General features: G+C 44.9%; 1 protein-coding gene across 3 annotated transcripts in view; it reads left to right on the forward strand.

The window, feature by feature from the left end:
• The window catches only part of PSMA4 (proteasome 20S subunit alpha 4), a 583478-nt gene that overhangs the window by 150419 nt on the left and 418944 nt on the right, over nucleotides 1-14115 (forward strand). For all 3 annotated transcript variants that reach the window (XM_044077245.1, XM_044077246.1, XM_044077248.1), the window contains one exon: nucleotides 5790-5952. In XM_044077245.1, coding sequence (XP_043933180.1) covers nucleotides 5790-5952 — 163 coding nt within the window. The remainder of the gene's footprint in view (nucleotides 1-5789; nucleotides 5953-14115) is intronic.

Here is a 14115-nt window from a genome sequence, read left to right on the forward strand (position 1 = left end):
AGGCGGTATGCAACCGAGTACAGCTGGAGTTTCTTCAGTTGAGCTGCATAGGGCATCTGTTTGAGGCCAGTGATCCTCTTGGTGAGGTACTTCTGTGGTCTTTCCAGCTATTGCAGTTGTCTTGTAAGGTACATCCCAAATGGGGCGTTGTACTCTATGATGGTTCTGATGAGTGATTAGTAGAGGGGCACAATGACCTCTCTTGATCTGGATGCAAACCCTTTTGTGATTAGGTGGTCCACTTAGAAGGATTTTTTTACCAATTTGGCAATGCCATTATCAAAGGTGAGATTACTATCTACTTGGGTCCCCAGATCCCTTATTACATCTTCCATATTTAGGGGACTACCACCTATGTGGTAGTTTGTGGGTACTTTGTTTTTTTCCAAAAGGGATGACTATGCACTTTTTGGCATTTAGCTTGAGGCCATGATTTTGACACCAGGTTTAGGAGGCATGATCTACCCTTAACAAAGCCAAACTGGGTAGGGTCCAGTGTTTGGAGGTTCCCAATGTCTCTGTTAATGAGTTCTATGATGATGTGCTCCATAGCCTTGCAGATCAAGCTAGTCAGGCTTGTAGGGCGATAGTTCCCGGTCTCTGTTGTGGCTCCACCTTTGTGGAGTGGAATAACTGTTGCTGTGCGCCACTCTGTGGGTACGTAGCCTGTGGAGAGGCTGAGTTTGAACACTGTGTTTAGGTGAGGGGTTAGTTTGTCTTTGAGGTCATGTAGGACGCAGCCCGGGACACCGTCCGGTCCCATTGATGCTGTGTTTTTTGCTTTGGAGAGGGCTGTTTTAACCTGACTCTACATTCTTTTGGTATGGTTATGGGCCCTTTTGTGGGTGAGAGGGGAGTTAAGTTTGTGCTGAACCTGTCTGCCAGGATGTTAGCAATATTGGTCAGTTCATTGTATTTTGTGACATTCTGCACTAACTCCGAGCAGATCTGAGCATTGTCACTTAGATTATTGACATAGCTAAAGAATGCCTTGTGGTTATCTTTGGAGTCCTTGGCAAGTTTTCTTTCGAAGCTCGCCTTGGATGATTTTATGAGGGATCGTAGTTTCTTGCTGATACTGATCAGGGATGTCTTCCCTTCTTGCGATTTTACTCTCTTCTGTACTAGTTTCCTCCTTCTAATTGTATAGCTTGTTTATGGCAGGAGTCCACTAGACTGGTTTCCTTTTCTTGGAAGAGTGGGTCTTGGTTTTGCTTGGGATAGCACGATCCATGCATTCTTGTAGGTGCCTGTAGAATGCATTAGTAAAGGATTTTGCAACTTGGACAGCATTATCCTTTAGCATGGGGGCTTTGAAACTTTCCACCTCGGTCTTAAGTAACGTGAAGTTTGCTTTTGAAAAGTTTTTCATGGTGGTTTCTTTGTCCGGGGGTGGGGGCGGAATGTGGATATCCAAAGTGATTTGTTTATGGTCACATCAAACCAGCAAGGGGTTGACCTCCAGTGTGGAACACCAGTCGTCAATGTTAGTGATGACCAGGTCCAGTATGTTGTCACCTCTGGTGGGAGTGTTGACCAACTGAACCAGGGCATTTGAGTTTATAAATTCTAGGAAATGTTGGGCAAGGGAGTTAGTACTTGAGTAGTTCTCCCAGTTAATGTTTGGGTAATTGAAATCACCCAATATTAGGGTGTTTGGTAGGACCTTTATGTTTCCAGAAACACGGAATGGGGGTCCTGAGACATGGTGGGTGATCTGTAGCAAGCTACAATTTGAATTGCAGTTCTGCCCATTGTTAGTTGCACGTGGATGATCTCTGAAGCATCGTGCTGTGCCAATAACCTGGAGGTGTGGGTATCCTTGATGAATATGGATACGCCCCTACCTTTTGTATTTTGGTTCGGGTTCTGTGGCCGAAATGTGTGGTATGAGTTGTAGCCTGGCAGTGCTGAGGTGCTCTCTGCAGCCTTAAACCAGGTTTCTGTTACTGCACATATATCGATTTTTCTCCATACTGAGGAGTGCCTCCAGTGCGTGTATTTTGAGGTTTAGACTGCTGGCATTGAGTAGCATTACCCTCAGTTTTTTGTTACTTGTGCTATTTACAGTGATGGGTTGTCTTTTTTGAGCCTTGCCTAAAAAAGGCACTGCGGGGGTAGCAAGAACCTTGGCCAGTATTTGAACGCCTAAGGGTGATGGGTGCAAGCTGTCTCTGGCAAAGCAGCGTGGCTTGTCGAGCATGTCATCCCAGGCAGACAGACACTGGATACCCTTTGAATGACATCACAAACTTAGCCAATTGTTGAAATCGAGAATTGTTTGTTTATACCGTGGTATCATTCTTGGTGAGGGTAGGATGCTACTCAGGGTCATACTGGCCTGGGCTACGTGATCAGAGAGCTCTTCCATGTCTCTTTTCATGTAGTCCAGGGAGGTACGGCTCAGGTCATTCACACCAACATGGACGATGATAGTCATATTTGTACTTGTTCTGGAGTGACCTCAGTGCTTATGTTATGTGGCGGATCCTGGCATCCGACGGGCAGCTAACAGTAATCTTCTCCTTATTCAGCCTAGTGAGTGGGACGTCAGTATGCCTGACTATAGTCACCTATTGCTAGTGTGTTGGGTATGTTATTTTGCCTTAAGGGCTGTGATTGCATGGCACACTAATTTTGTGAAGTATGTGTTTCATGGTTTGTGTTGGGGGGGGTGTGGAGGTTGCTTGGATGTTTGCTTTGAGGGTCTATGTTGCTTTTGCAGATTTTTACTTATAGCCTCCGAGTATGTTTTCATGTATTTATGTGTGTTTTTTGCCGGTGCTGGTTTAATGAGTTTATGTGAGACTGGTGGCGTGATGCAAGTATTTCCCTTATCCTCTTGACTGTCTGATCCAGTCTTGGGTTGAGAGAGCTTAGCCTCCAGTTTGGCTGTATAATTGCATCTCTCGCATGTATTCATGTTTGGTGGTAGGAGGAGAGGGTTGTCTGTGTACATGAGGCAGTTGTAGCATTGCGTCAAAATGCCTAGATTCACCAGTTGGACTGGAGAGTACACCTGTAACTGCCCTTTGGACATGCCTGGATTGGTACAGTGAACTGTTTTACTGGATGGCTGGTAAGGTCGAATAGAGAGCCTTGTCCTGCTGTACGGTACAGGAAGGTCTAGTGCTAGGGTTTATAAGTGCTTGCTATGAGTTTTCAGCAAGTGCTGGCTTGGGTGCTTAAGTTGAAAGTTTGTCTAGTTCCAAGGGAAAAATTGAGGAGACTTTTTGTGGAGCCGGCAATAACTATACCCTAGCTAACTGTAGCTGCCCGGCACGCAAAACTGGGCAAATGCGGTATTTATAGCAGGGAAATGAAAGAAAAATTAGCCCAAAATGGCCAATAAACTACTAATTTCTGGGTTGAAACCACTCTTCCAGGGACAGATAGGCTACTCAAAGCTCCCCTCTCTCACAGGTGAACAGAGAAACTTCCTTCTATCCAAGTAAGGTATGGGCAAACACTTTGTAACACAGCCCTTAATTCAGCACCAATCTGAAAACTGGACTATACTAGCTTAGAAAGGCAGGAAACAAGTATATGTTTTTTTTTTTTCAGAAAATAAAGCAGATACAATCAAATATACACCTTAAATGCACAGAAATAATTCACTCGCACATAAAATGATACTTATTGTTATATATCACAGATCAAAGGTTCTGGTCAATGCCCCTAGTAATAAAGTAGGAAGAAACACAAATACAGTAAAAGCAGATGAATAAAGTCCATTTTTGTATATGTAAAACAGAAAACGAACAAATTGGTTTAAACAAGTTACCCAATTAACCAGAAAAAAAGCTCAAAACTGAGCCCTGTTCCAGCAGTCTTCAATCAGACAAGTTCTGACTGCACACTCCTGCTACTAGGGTGCAGGGGAACCTTCTCCAAAAAAGATGGCCTGGGTCAGTGCTCAAGTTATACAAACAAAGCTAGAGTCAGCAGGACTGAATCTGGTCTGTGCTACAACAACAAGGTGCACCAATTTCAGAAAGAAACTGTTCAAATAAGCAGGCACAATAAACATGTGACCAGAAATTCCCAGCTCAGAAGGGCAGAATCCAGCCACTCCTCCCACAAGAGTGCAAACTACAAACCCTCTTAATGTAGAGTAACTGGCCTGAAGCCCACATGCTTAAGCCAGAACTAATACACTTTTAGAATAGCAGACAGTGGGCCTTCAATCAGCAATTCCCAGCTTAGAAGAATGTAAGCTACCTGTCCTGCCACAACAGTGCAGACCACAAACCGTCTTAATGTAAAACCACCTGTATGAAGCCAAAGTGCTTAAACCAAAAGACTTAGAATAGCAGTTACAATTTAATCAGGCTACTACCAAGCAGTAATAAATGCAGCAGAATAAATAAAATTGAGTGCTTTTAAGAAAAGCAAAATAAAGTAGGAGGAAACAGAAATACAATAAAAGCAGATGAATAAAGTGCAAATTTTTTTTTTTTTTAAGTGCAAGGAGAGAGGAAGGAAGAACCTACTGGCCTTCTCAAATCTTCTCTCTGTATAAGTAGAATGAACACTACTCGGTTAAGTGAGCAAATGAGATGGACCCAGGAGGAGTGTTCTAATACAGACTTACAGGAGAGGTGGGCAATTCCAGTGCCACCAACACAAGAACAGGGAGGGTGGGTGGGGAACTAACTGCAGAGAGAGAGACACCGCACACTATTCAATGAAACACAGAATTAGGAAACAGTAAAAATGAAGTACAGTACTTTTAAAACTGCAAGTTTGTACTTAACAGAAGACTAAAATACACTACTGCAAGTTTCACTTAACTTTGGCTTCTAATGCAGATGATTGTAGCCAAGCAAGTCTCAGAAGTTGAGCATAAAATGATTCCTCAAACTTTGTGGCTAGCACTTAAAGTACAGTGGAAGCCGTCTAGGCTATTAAATGTCAGATAACAAAGAAGTGAGAAGGCCACCACCCCATTGCAGTAGGCTGTATGTCTTGTATCCAGTCAAACATTTCGTCTGCAACAAGCACTACTCTCATTACAGGATTTGGGGAGGCGATTGCTGCCTTTCATGTGTTACTTTGAAAAAAAAGTTGAAAAATTCTCTCTAGGATGTGCTTCCTGCATTTAATCAGGCATGTATGTTGTCCTCAGTGCACTTGTGTTTGGGAGGGGTGTGGGCTGAGCAGTATGATGCCAGTGTCTGTCTGGGTTTGTGTAGTGGTGTTGTGTGTAATAATGTAACTGCTGAAAGTTGATCCTGACTAGATGTAGCTCTATACCACTTGTTACCTCACCTATTTGTTTGTTTCCTGCAGCCTTGCCTTGCTTTTAAGTCATCAGCTTTCCCTGATAATTTTTATGTCCTTGAGGAACTGTGAGCCAGGCTGCATTCATAATGAGCAGTGACATGGCATCACATTGCATTGCATTGCTGCTGTTGCATTATTTCAGTTTCAGAACCAAGGCCTCTGGTGTAGGTAAAATAAAATAGAAAATGAATAAATATGGTATCTTTGTGTATACCAGAAAAAAGATATCCATTCTCAGAGTCTGATTGAGACTGATAATAAAAATAAAGTGATAAGACTGTAACTTTTATGTTTGTTCATAGAAAATTCATGTTCACTTGGGCCGTTTGTGAATTGAATATCAAACCTGGAATGGCTTGTGATATATCCTTTATTCTTAAGTACGTGTTTTGATTTTCTAAAATTCTAAAAGATTTAAGTAATATCGTACTACAGAATACTTTTAAAAAGAAAATAAAAGGTCCTTCAAAAGTAGTTTATGAAAATGTTATTGTTTCCCTTAGGCCGGCTGTATCAGGTAGAATATGCCATGGAAGCTATTGGACATGCAGGTACTTGCTTAGGTATTTTAGCAAATGACGGTGTCCTGCTAGCAGCTGAAAGACGGAATATCCACAAGTTATTAGATGAAGTCTTTTTCTCAGAGAAAATCTACAGACTAAATGAGTAAGTTATATCATTTGCTTTACATTTTTACTTATTAAAGTTTGTAAGCATTATTTCCTTATCCTTGCAAGTTGACAGTGCTTCACTACTAATTTGATATGTCATAAACTTGTATGATATGTAATGGAAGTGGTGCATCTTGTTACTCAACTAGGTCTTGATATTGTAGTCAGTATCATCCCTATGACTAGAAAACACCTTCAGAGAAATGCATTTCACAGGTAACTGATAAACACTATTGTGATGCACTGCTGAATCGAGAATATATAGTTTTGTTGCTGGGCCTGTGTTCCTTGTTGCCAACAGGTCTGTTGCATGTGTCTTAATGGCAGATGTCTTTCATTGTCTGAAGAGTGTGCCGTGTCAGATGTTATTCGTGTTTCACTGTTGCAGTCATCACACTTGGGTTATCTGCCTGCAGGTAGCCCTCAGTCGGCCCGAATACCAGAGTCTTGGGATCTCTGCGTCGGATGCTGTAGCTTCTTCCATGACGTCAGGTAGTTAGGGGTATAAAACAGGCAGCCAGTGCCGTTACATCAGTCTTTCTTGCCGAGAAGAAGCCCGAAGCAGAAGCAGTTCGCAAGTGCCGGTCGTCCACTACCTGAAATTTTCATTTTTTGTTTAAAACCTGAAGTCTTCTAAAGCTAAGTAGCCCATTGGGGATTCTTTTTTCTTGCTCTAACTGATGTCAGAAAAAGTTAACAATTGTCTTGTCTGTGGAAAGCAAACACCTTAGAGATTTTCATTCTTACTGTGTCACCTGTTTAGGCCCAGACCACGACATCCCTCGCTGTCGGGCTATTTTTGTCGCTAAATTCTTTCTCTCTTTCTCCGTATTCCTGAAATGGCTTTGGTAAGCCTTCCGACTACCTATCTTCTGAAAAGGTGCAAAGATAAAGATAGCGACAGACTACATAGGTCAAAAACTGCCAACCACACTTCCGTTAAGCTAGTCGCCAGTACACTGGTACTCAGTGAGGTGCCTTCGCAGCCCCTGATGCCCACTTCTACAGATTTGCAGGCCTCTGCAGAGACCAATTCAGAGTCCGATATGCCGCGAGATGCTTCTTCGACTATGGAACCTGCGGATGTCTCTACCTTGGATGGGTCCGGAGCCGCTGTGCAGGCACCGGCTTCTGAGGGTGTATTCCGACCTACCGATATTCGCATTAAACCGACAACTTCTTTTTTAGCTAAAACTACCGTGTTTCTCGGGCCCAGAGTATGCACTACGCCTAGATAACAGATGACCAAAGTGCATGCTGAAGCTCTCATGCCTCAAAAACCGTGTTTCTCAGGCCCAGAGTATGCACTACGCCTAGAAAACCGATGACCAAAGTGCATGCTGAAGCTCTCATGCCTCAAAAACAAATGCTTAGAATGGCTGAAGACCTTGTCACCCTAATTAGGGGATGTCCATTACTCAGGACCGATGGGCTCTAAACATTGTATCCCAGAGGTACAGATTCTACTTCCATTCCCTGCCAACCCCAAGCGGGTTTCCAGACCTTCCTCCAAGCCAGTGGGCAGAGGCTGAAAAGCAAGTGCATTCCCTGCTCAATATCAGGGACATCCGACCTGTTCCAGTAGAGTAAAGGGGACAGGGTTTCTACTCCAGACTGTTCCTGGTGCCCAGAAAAGAAGGCTCTTGGCGCCCAATCCTGGATCTATCAATTCTCAACACCTTTCTGGTGGTCCCAAAATTCAAAATGCTAACCCTGCAACAGCTTCTCCCTATTGCTAGGCAAGGATGCCTGGCTAGTCACTCTAGACTTAAAAGAAGCCTATCTGCACATCCCCATAAGGGAGTCTTGCAGGAGATATCTCTGCTTCAGGGCAGGCTCTGTGCACTTTCAGATGTTCATCGTGTAACCCTGCTGCAGTCATCACACTTGGGTTATCCTGTCGTCAGGCGGTCCCGCAGTCGGCTGGAATTCCAAAGTCTTGGTCCGGCGTCGGTTGCTGTCGCTTCTTCCCTGACGTCAGTGCACCAGGGGTATATATAATGCAACCAACGCCATTTTCTTCAGTCTTTCTTGCCGCGCGGTGCCTGAAGCAGAAACAGTTCGCAAGTGCCGGCCGGCCGACTACTGAGATTTTCAAATTCGAATTTCAGACCGAAGTCTTCTATAAAGCTAAGTACCCCGTTGGAGAAACTTTTCTTGCCTCAGACCGATGTCAGAAAAAGTTAATAATTGTATTTCTTGTGGGAAGCAAGTACCTCATAAGGATTTTCATTCTTATTGCATACCTTGCCTAGGACCAGATCACGACGTCACTAGTTGTCGTTTTTGTGCTAGGTTTAATAAGCGTACTATAAAAAGACGCTTTGATTTTGCACGACACTACTTCGGTAGGAAACTACACCATGCCGACTGAGCAACCGACTACCGGCGTGCACAAAAAATGCAAGGATAAGGACAGACAGCCCAGGCCTAAGCCAGATTCCGAGGCCTCGACTGGCCCGGTCTCCGGTTCTCTGGTCCTCAGCGAGGCTCCGACGCAGCCCCTGACTACTGCAGATCTGGAACCAGAGACCGCTTCAGAATTTTTGATGGAATGTACCAGGCCGACGCAGCCATTTAGTTCAGGCCCTACCGACATTGCTGAAAAAGATGTCGGTGCTGCAGAAACGCCATCGGTTTCTGAAGGCTTTTTAGACCAACGACGTTCACCATTAAATCGTTTTCTAAGACGAAGACTCCTGTTAAATCTAAAAAGACTGCACTTCAGTCCCCTGTACAAGGCCCCATGCCTAAGAAACAGATACTCAAAATTGCTGAAGATTTGATCACTTTAATCAGGGGTTCCCAGCCCCCTCCTGACAAAAGACCTAGACAAGAGGAAGATTATGCATCCTCTGAACAAGTGTCAATTTCTTCAGACTCCTCTGAGGACCAAGATTACTCCTTCTCCCCTTATGAAGATTCTGATGCTGAGGATTCCATTCCCTCAGCTTCTCCTCCTGAAGACTACTCCTTTGGGGAAACTTTATACACTATGAGGGAACATTTTCACTGGGAAGGTCAGGACTACTCTGACTCGAAGAAAAGGCTCAGAGAGTTTCTTTTACTCCCCCAACACAGACCACTTGCCATCCCACCAGTTTTAGACATTGTGGATGATGTTTACTTAGAATCCAGTTTTAACCCTGATTCTCTTCCTCCTGCTCCGGCTAAGCCTGACAGATATTATAGTGTGCCTGATTCCCACAAATTTTTTTACAAAAGCCCTGTTGCTGACCTAGAGACAATATCCCAGGGTCCCAAGGGGGCTAAGGCTTTTATGGCTAAAAATCCTGTACCTTCTGAGAGGGATTCCAGAGCACTAGACAGGTGGGGGAAAAGGTTTACACCTCAGCCATTCTAGCTATGAGGGCACTAAATTGCCAATTTCACATGCTTAAGTATCAGCAATTTCTAATCTCTCAGTTAAAGCAAAAAATGACCACTCTCCCTCAACAATCTGAATTGAAAGAAATGCAGGATCTGTTGCATGCCACTGAACAGGTGGGCAAACATACCTTACAATGTGGGTTTGATTCTTTGGAGGCCTCCTGCAGAGCAGCTGCCACTGGGTCTGTTATACGTAGGCATGCTTGGTTAAAGGAACAAACTCTACCTGATCATGTTAAAGCAAAACTTCTAGATGCTCCCTTACAGCAGGATGTTATTTTTGGAGTTAAAGCAGAAGAAGTCTTAAAGAAAATGGAGGATAAGGCAAAATCTATGCAGACAGTCAAAGATTTCCTACAGGTACAGCCCCCTCGCTTCAGCAGAAACTGGCCAACAAAAAATTGGTCCTTTCCAGCTACAGACAGACCACAGAGGGGTAAATACAGATGCCCAAGGGGCAGAGGACAACCACAAGCCCAATACATACCTCGCCAATGGGGCACTACAACACAGAAGGGAGGAGAAGACAGGTCCCAATCTACCAGAAGGCAAACTCAATGACTTACACCTCATCTCGCCAAGCAACACTCTCTTAGCAGCCCCCTTGGGAGGAAAACTCGCACTTTTTCTAGACAACTGGCACATTGTCACAAAGGACAAATGGGTCCTAGACATAATTTTACTAGGATACAGATTCCATTTTCACACCTTGCCAATGAAAAGAGGAATGCCAAACCTGCCACAAAATCAATGGGCAGAGGCACAAAAACAAATTACAGCTCTCATGGACATGAGAGCCATTCAACTGGTACCTACTCGAGAGCAAGGTCAAGGATTTTACTCGAGACTTTTTCTAGTGCCCAGAAAGGACAATGCCTGGAGACCAATTCTGGACCTTTCAATTCTAAACATCTACTTGCAAGTGCCCAAATTCAAGATGCTAACACTACAGCAGCTTCTTCCCATGTTGGGCAAGGAAGCATGGCTAGTAACGTTGGACCTCAAAGAGGCATACCTGCATGTCCCTATCAGACAAAGTTGCAGAAGATAACTCCGTTTCATTGCAGGTTCAACCCATTACCATTTCTCTGCACTGCCCTTTGGCTTATCTACTGCACCCAGAGTCTTCACAAAATGCCTGGCACCAGTAATTGCATACTGCAGACAAAGAGGAATTCAGATATACCCATACCTGGACAACTGCCTCATCCAAGCAGAAAGCAAGGACATTCTATTACATCATCTGGCTTTTGTGAAACATCTACTAAATTGTCTGGGGTACATAGTAAACGAAAAGAAGTCAAAACCTAGTACCTTCGCAAAATATGACATTCCTGGGTGCCAGCTGGGATACAACGGCCCGGAAGGCTTATCTGACGCCAGACAAACAACTACAACTGACTCAATATTTCAAAACAATGGCAACAAAGGCCCAATTAACTGCAAGAAAAATTCTGCAGGCCTTGGGCTTCATGGCATCTTGCATACTACTAATACCATTTGCAAAGCTGCATATGAGGAAATTACAGTGGTACCTAAAAAGCATATGGTCTCACACAGCCACAGCTTGGACACAATGATATCTCTCATTCCCTGCCTACAACAGGAGTTTGTATGGTGGTCACAGGCATGTCACCTCAACAAGGGTCAGCCTTTCACCTTGCCCCCAGCCAGGCAAACTATCACAACAGATGCATCAGATTACGCCTGGGGGGCTCACATGGCAGGACAGTGCGTTCAAGGCGTATGGACTGCAGATCAAAGGAATCTGCACATAAATCAAAAAGAGATGCTAGCTGTACAGAAAGCTCTGACAGCCTTCAAGGGTCTATTACATCCAGGACAACTGACAATAAAGACGGACAACACCGCAGTAATGTGGTACATAAACAAACAAGGGGGTACTCACTCCTACCCTCTGTGCAGGCAAGCAATGACCTTATGGAACACAGCTCTGGCTTACCAAGTTCAGTTACAAGCTCAGTTCCTGCCAGGACAGAAGAATACATTGGCAGACGACCTCAGCAGAAACATCATGGATCCCCACGAGTGGAAACTAGATCCACAAGTATTTACAATGATAACTCAGAAATGGGGCCTTCCAGACATAGTTTTGAGGGCTGGAAAAGAGGTCTATCAACTAACAAAATTTTGTGCAAGGGCACTTCACCATCAAGCGTGGAAAGTGGACGCACTCTCTTTCAGTTGGAAAAACCTGACAGTATATGCCTTCCCTCCATTGCCTCTCCTCACAAAGGTACTTCTGAAAGTCAAAAAGGAGAGACCTCGACTGATTCTCATAGCCCCAGACTGGCCACGCCAGCACTGGTACCCGCTATTGAGGAATATGGCCCACGGCCCACCATGGATATTACCACAAATTTCCCATTTACTCACACAACAAAACAATCATATTCTTACAGCCAGCTCAAAACCTTAAATCTGGCTGCATGGCAAATCAACTAAGCATCCAGCCAGCTCCTCTTTCCCAAGCAGTTATGGATATTATTCTGGAAGCTAGGAGGCCAAGCACCAGGAAGGCTTATTCGGACAAATGGAAAAGGTTTTGTGCCTGGAACCAATCTAAAGGCCAAGACACAATTCAACCTCACATTCTACAGTATTTAACTGAGATGTTGCACAAAGGACTTTCTTTCTCCTCCATTAAAATCCATGCTTCAGCTATTTCGGCCCACTACAACACGGATCCACCCTTATTTTCGCATCCACTTCTAAGGCAGTTCCTCAGAGGGACAAAAAACATTAGACCACCCAGGAGAGCACCTACACCAACATGGGACCTCAATTTTGTTCTGGAAAAACTAACGCTACCTCCCTTTGAACCAGCTTTCTCTGCAGATCTTCAGTTCCTATCATGGAAGACTGCCCTGCTGCTAGCAATAACTTCAGCTAGAAGAGTCTCAGAGCTACAGGCACTAATGGCAGTGGAACCCTTCCTCATTTTTCATCAAGACAGGGTTTCTCTACAGACTAATCCTTCCTTTATGCCTAAGGTGGTTTCCTGTGTGGCTTTAAATCAAACCATCCACTTACCCACCTTCTTCCCAAATCCACAGAACAAAGGTGAGAGACTCCTGCATTCCTTGGACATTCACAGGCAACTTCGTTACTACTTGTACAAAACTAAGGCTTTCAGAAAATTTGACCAGCTCTTTGTATCCTATGCTACAGCTTCTCAAGGGAAGGCTATATCAAAGCAAACCATTTCCAAATGGATGGGTCATTGCATACGTTTTTGCTACACCCATCATGGAAAACCAGATGTCCTTCAAGGATGCATCTGCAGTCCTAACATATGGGTTGTCCTGCCTCAGGCAGCCCTTCGGTCGGCCGGATTCCAAAGTCTGGGTCTGGCCTCTGCTGATGTCGCACTTCACCCGACGTCATAGCTGCTGTTTATTGGGTATAAAGGCATCAGCCGACGCCATTTTCCCCAGTCTTTCTTGCCGCGGTGCCCAAGCAGAAGCTGTTCGCAAGTGCCGGTCGGTCAGATCCAGAGATTTCTACTACCGAAGACTTCTAAAAGCTAAGTACCCGTTGGGGACTCTTTCTTGCCTCAGCCGATGTCAGACAAAGTAAATAATTGTTTAACTTGTGGGAAACAAATACCTCATAAGGATTTCCACTCTTGCTGCCTTCCTTGCTTAGGCCCAGACCACGACGTATCAGCTTGTCTAGCCTGTGCTTCCTTCAACCGACGGACACTTAGATGTCGGTCGGAGTTTGCAGAGGAGTTTTTTGGGCCCGCTTTTGCATACAAAATGCCGTCGGAGACTCCGACTACTCAATTAGCTAAAAAGCGCAAGGAAAAGGACCGACATTCGTGGTCTGCGGTTTCGGCTGAAACCACGGTTAGGCCAACCGCGAGTGTCTCGGTTTCGGCTGAAACCGAGCCCCCGGTTCTTCCTTCGGCCGAAAGCATGCCTCCGATAGCCGAGGCCTCACAGAGCATGGCTGAATCTGCTACTGAATTTACTGCTACAGAAGCAGGCACCCAGGATTTGTCAGACACTATTCCTTTAGACATATCTATCCCTGCACGTGGGGCTGCTAGACCCCCTGCTTCTATGTCTATCAAGGCCTTTGCCAGGGTTAAAGCAGCTAAATCTTCTAAGGCCTTACCTGCTAAAACTCCTTCACATAGGCCTACCTCTAGTTCCCAAATACTCAGCCTGGCTGAGGATCTCATTTCTTTGATCAGGGGATCCCAACCTCACCCAGACAGGGCCTCTCAGCCCCCTCCAGACAAGAGGCCTAGGACTGAACCCCCGGAACTTGTCTCTACAGATTATTCCTCGGATGACTCAGACATTTCAGACCCTCACGAAGGCCCATATTCTCCTTATGAGGATTCTGATGCAGAAGACTCCATTCCTGCTGCTTCTCCTCCTGAAGAATTTTCCTTTGGGGAAACCTTGCATGCTATGAGGGAACACTTCCAATGGCAGGGCCAGGATTTTTCAGATTCAAGGAAAAGGCTAAGGACCTTTTTGCACTTACCACAGCATAGGCCTTTAGCCATTCCGCCAGTACTAACAGTTGTTGATGATGCATATAGTGATGCCTGTACTGCCCCTGATTCTCTTCCTCCGGCCCCTGCCAAGCCAGACAGATATTACAGGGTCCCGGACACTCATTACCATTTGTATAAGGCTCCTGTTGCAGACCCTGAAACCATTTCACAGGGCCCTAAAGGTGTGGCAGCTGCCTCTGCCAAAAACCCTCTTCCCTCTGAAAGGGAATCTAG

This window comes from Protopterus annectens, chromosome 7.part0, assembly GCF_019279795.1.
Source record: "Protopterus annectens isolate FY-2018-M chromosome 7.part0, PAN1.0, whole genome shotgun sequence".
Classification (NCBI taxonomy): Eukaryota; Metazoa; Chordata; order Ceratodontiformes; family Protopteridae; genus Protopterus; species Protopterus annectens.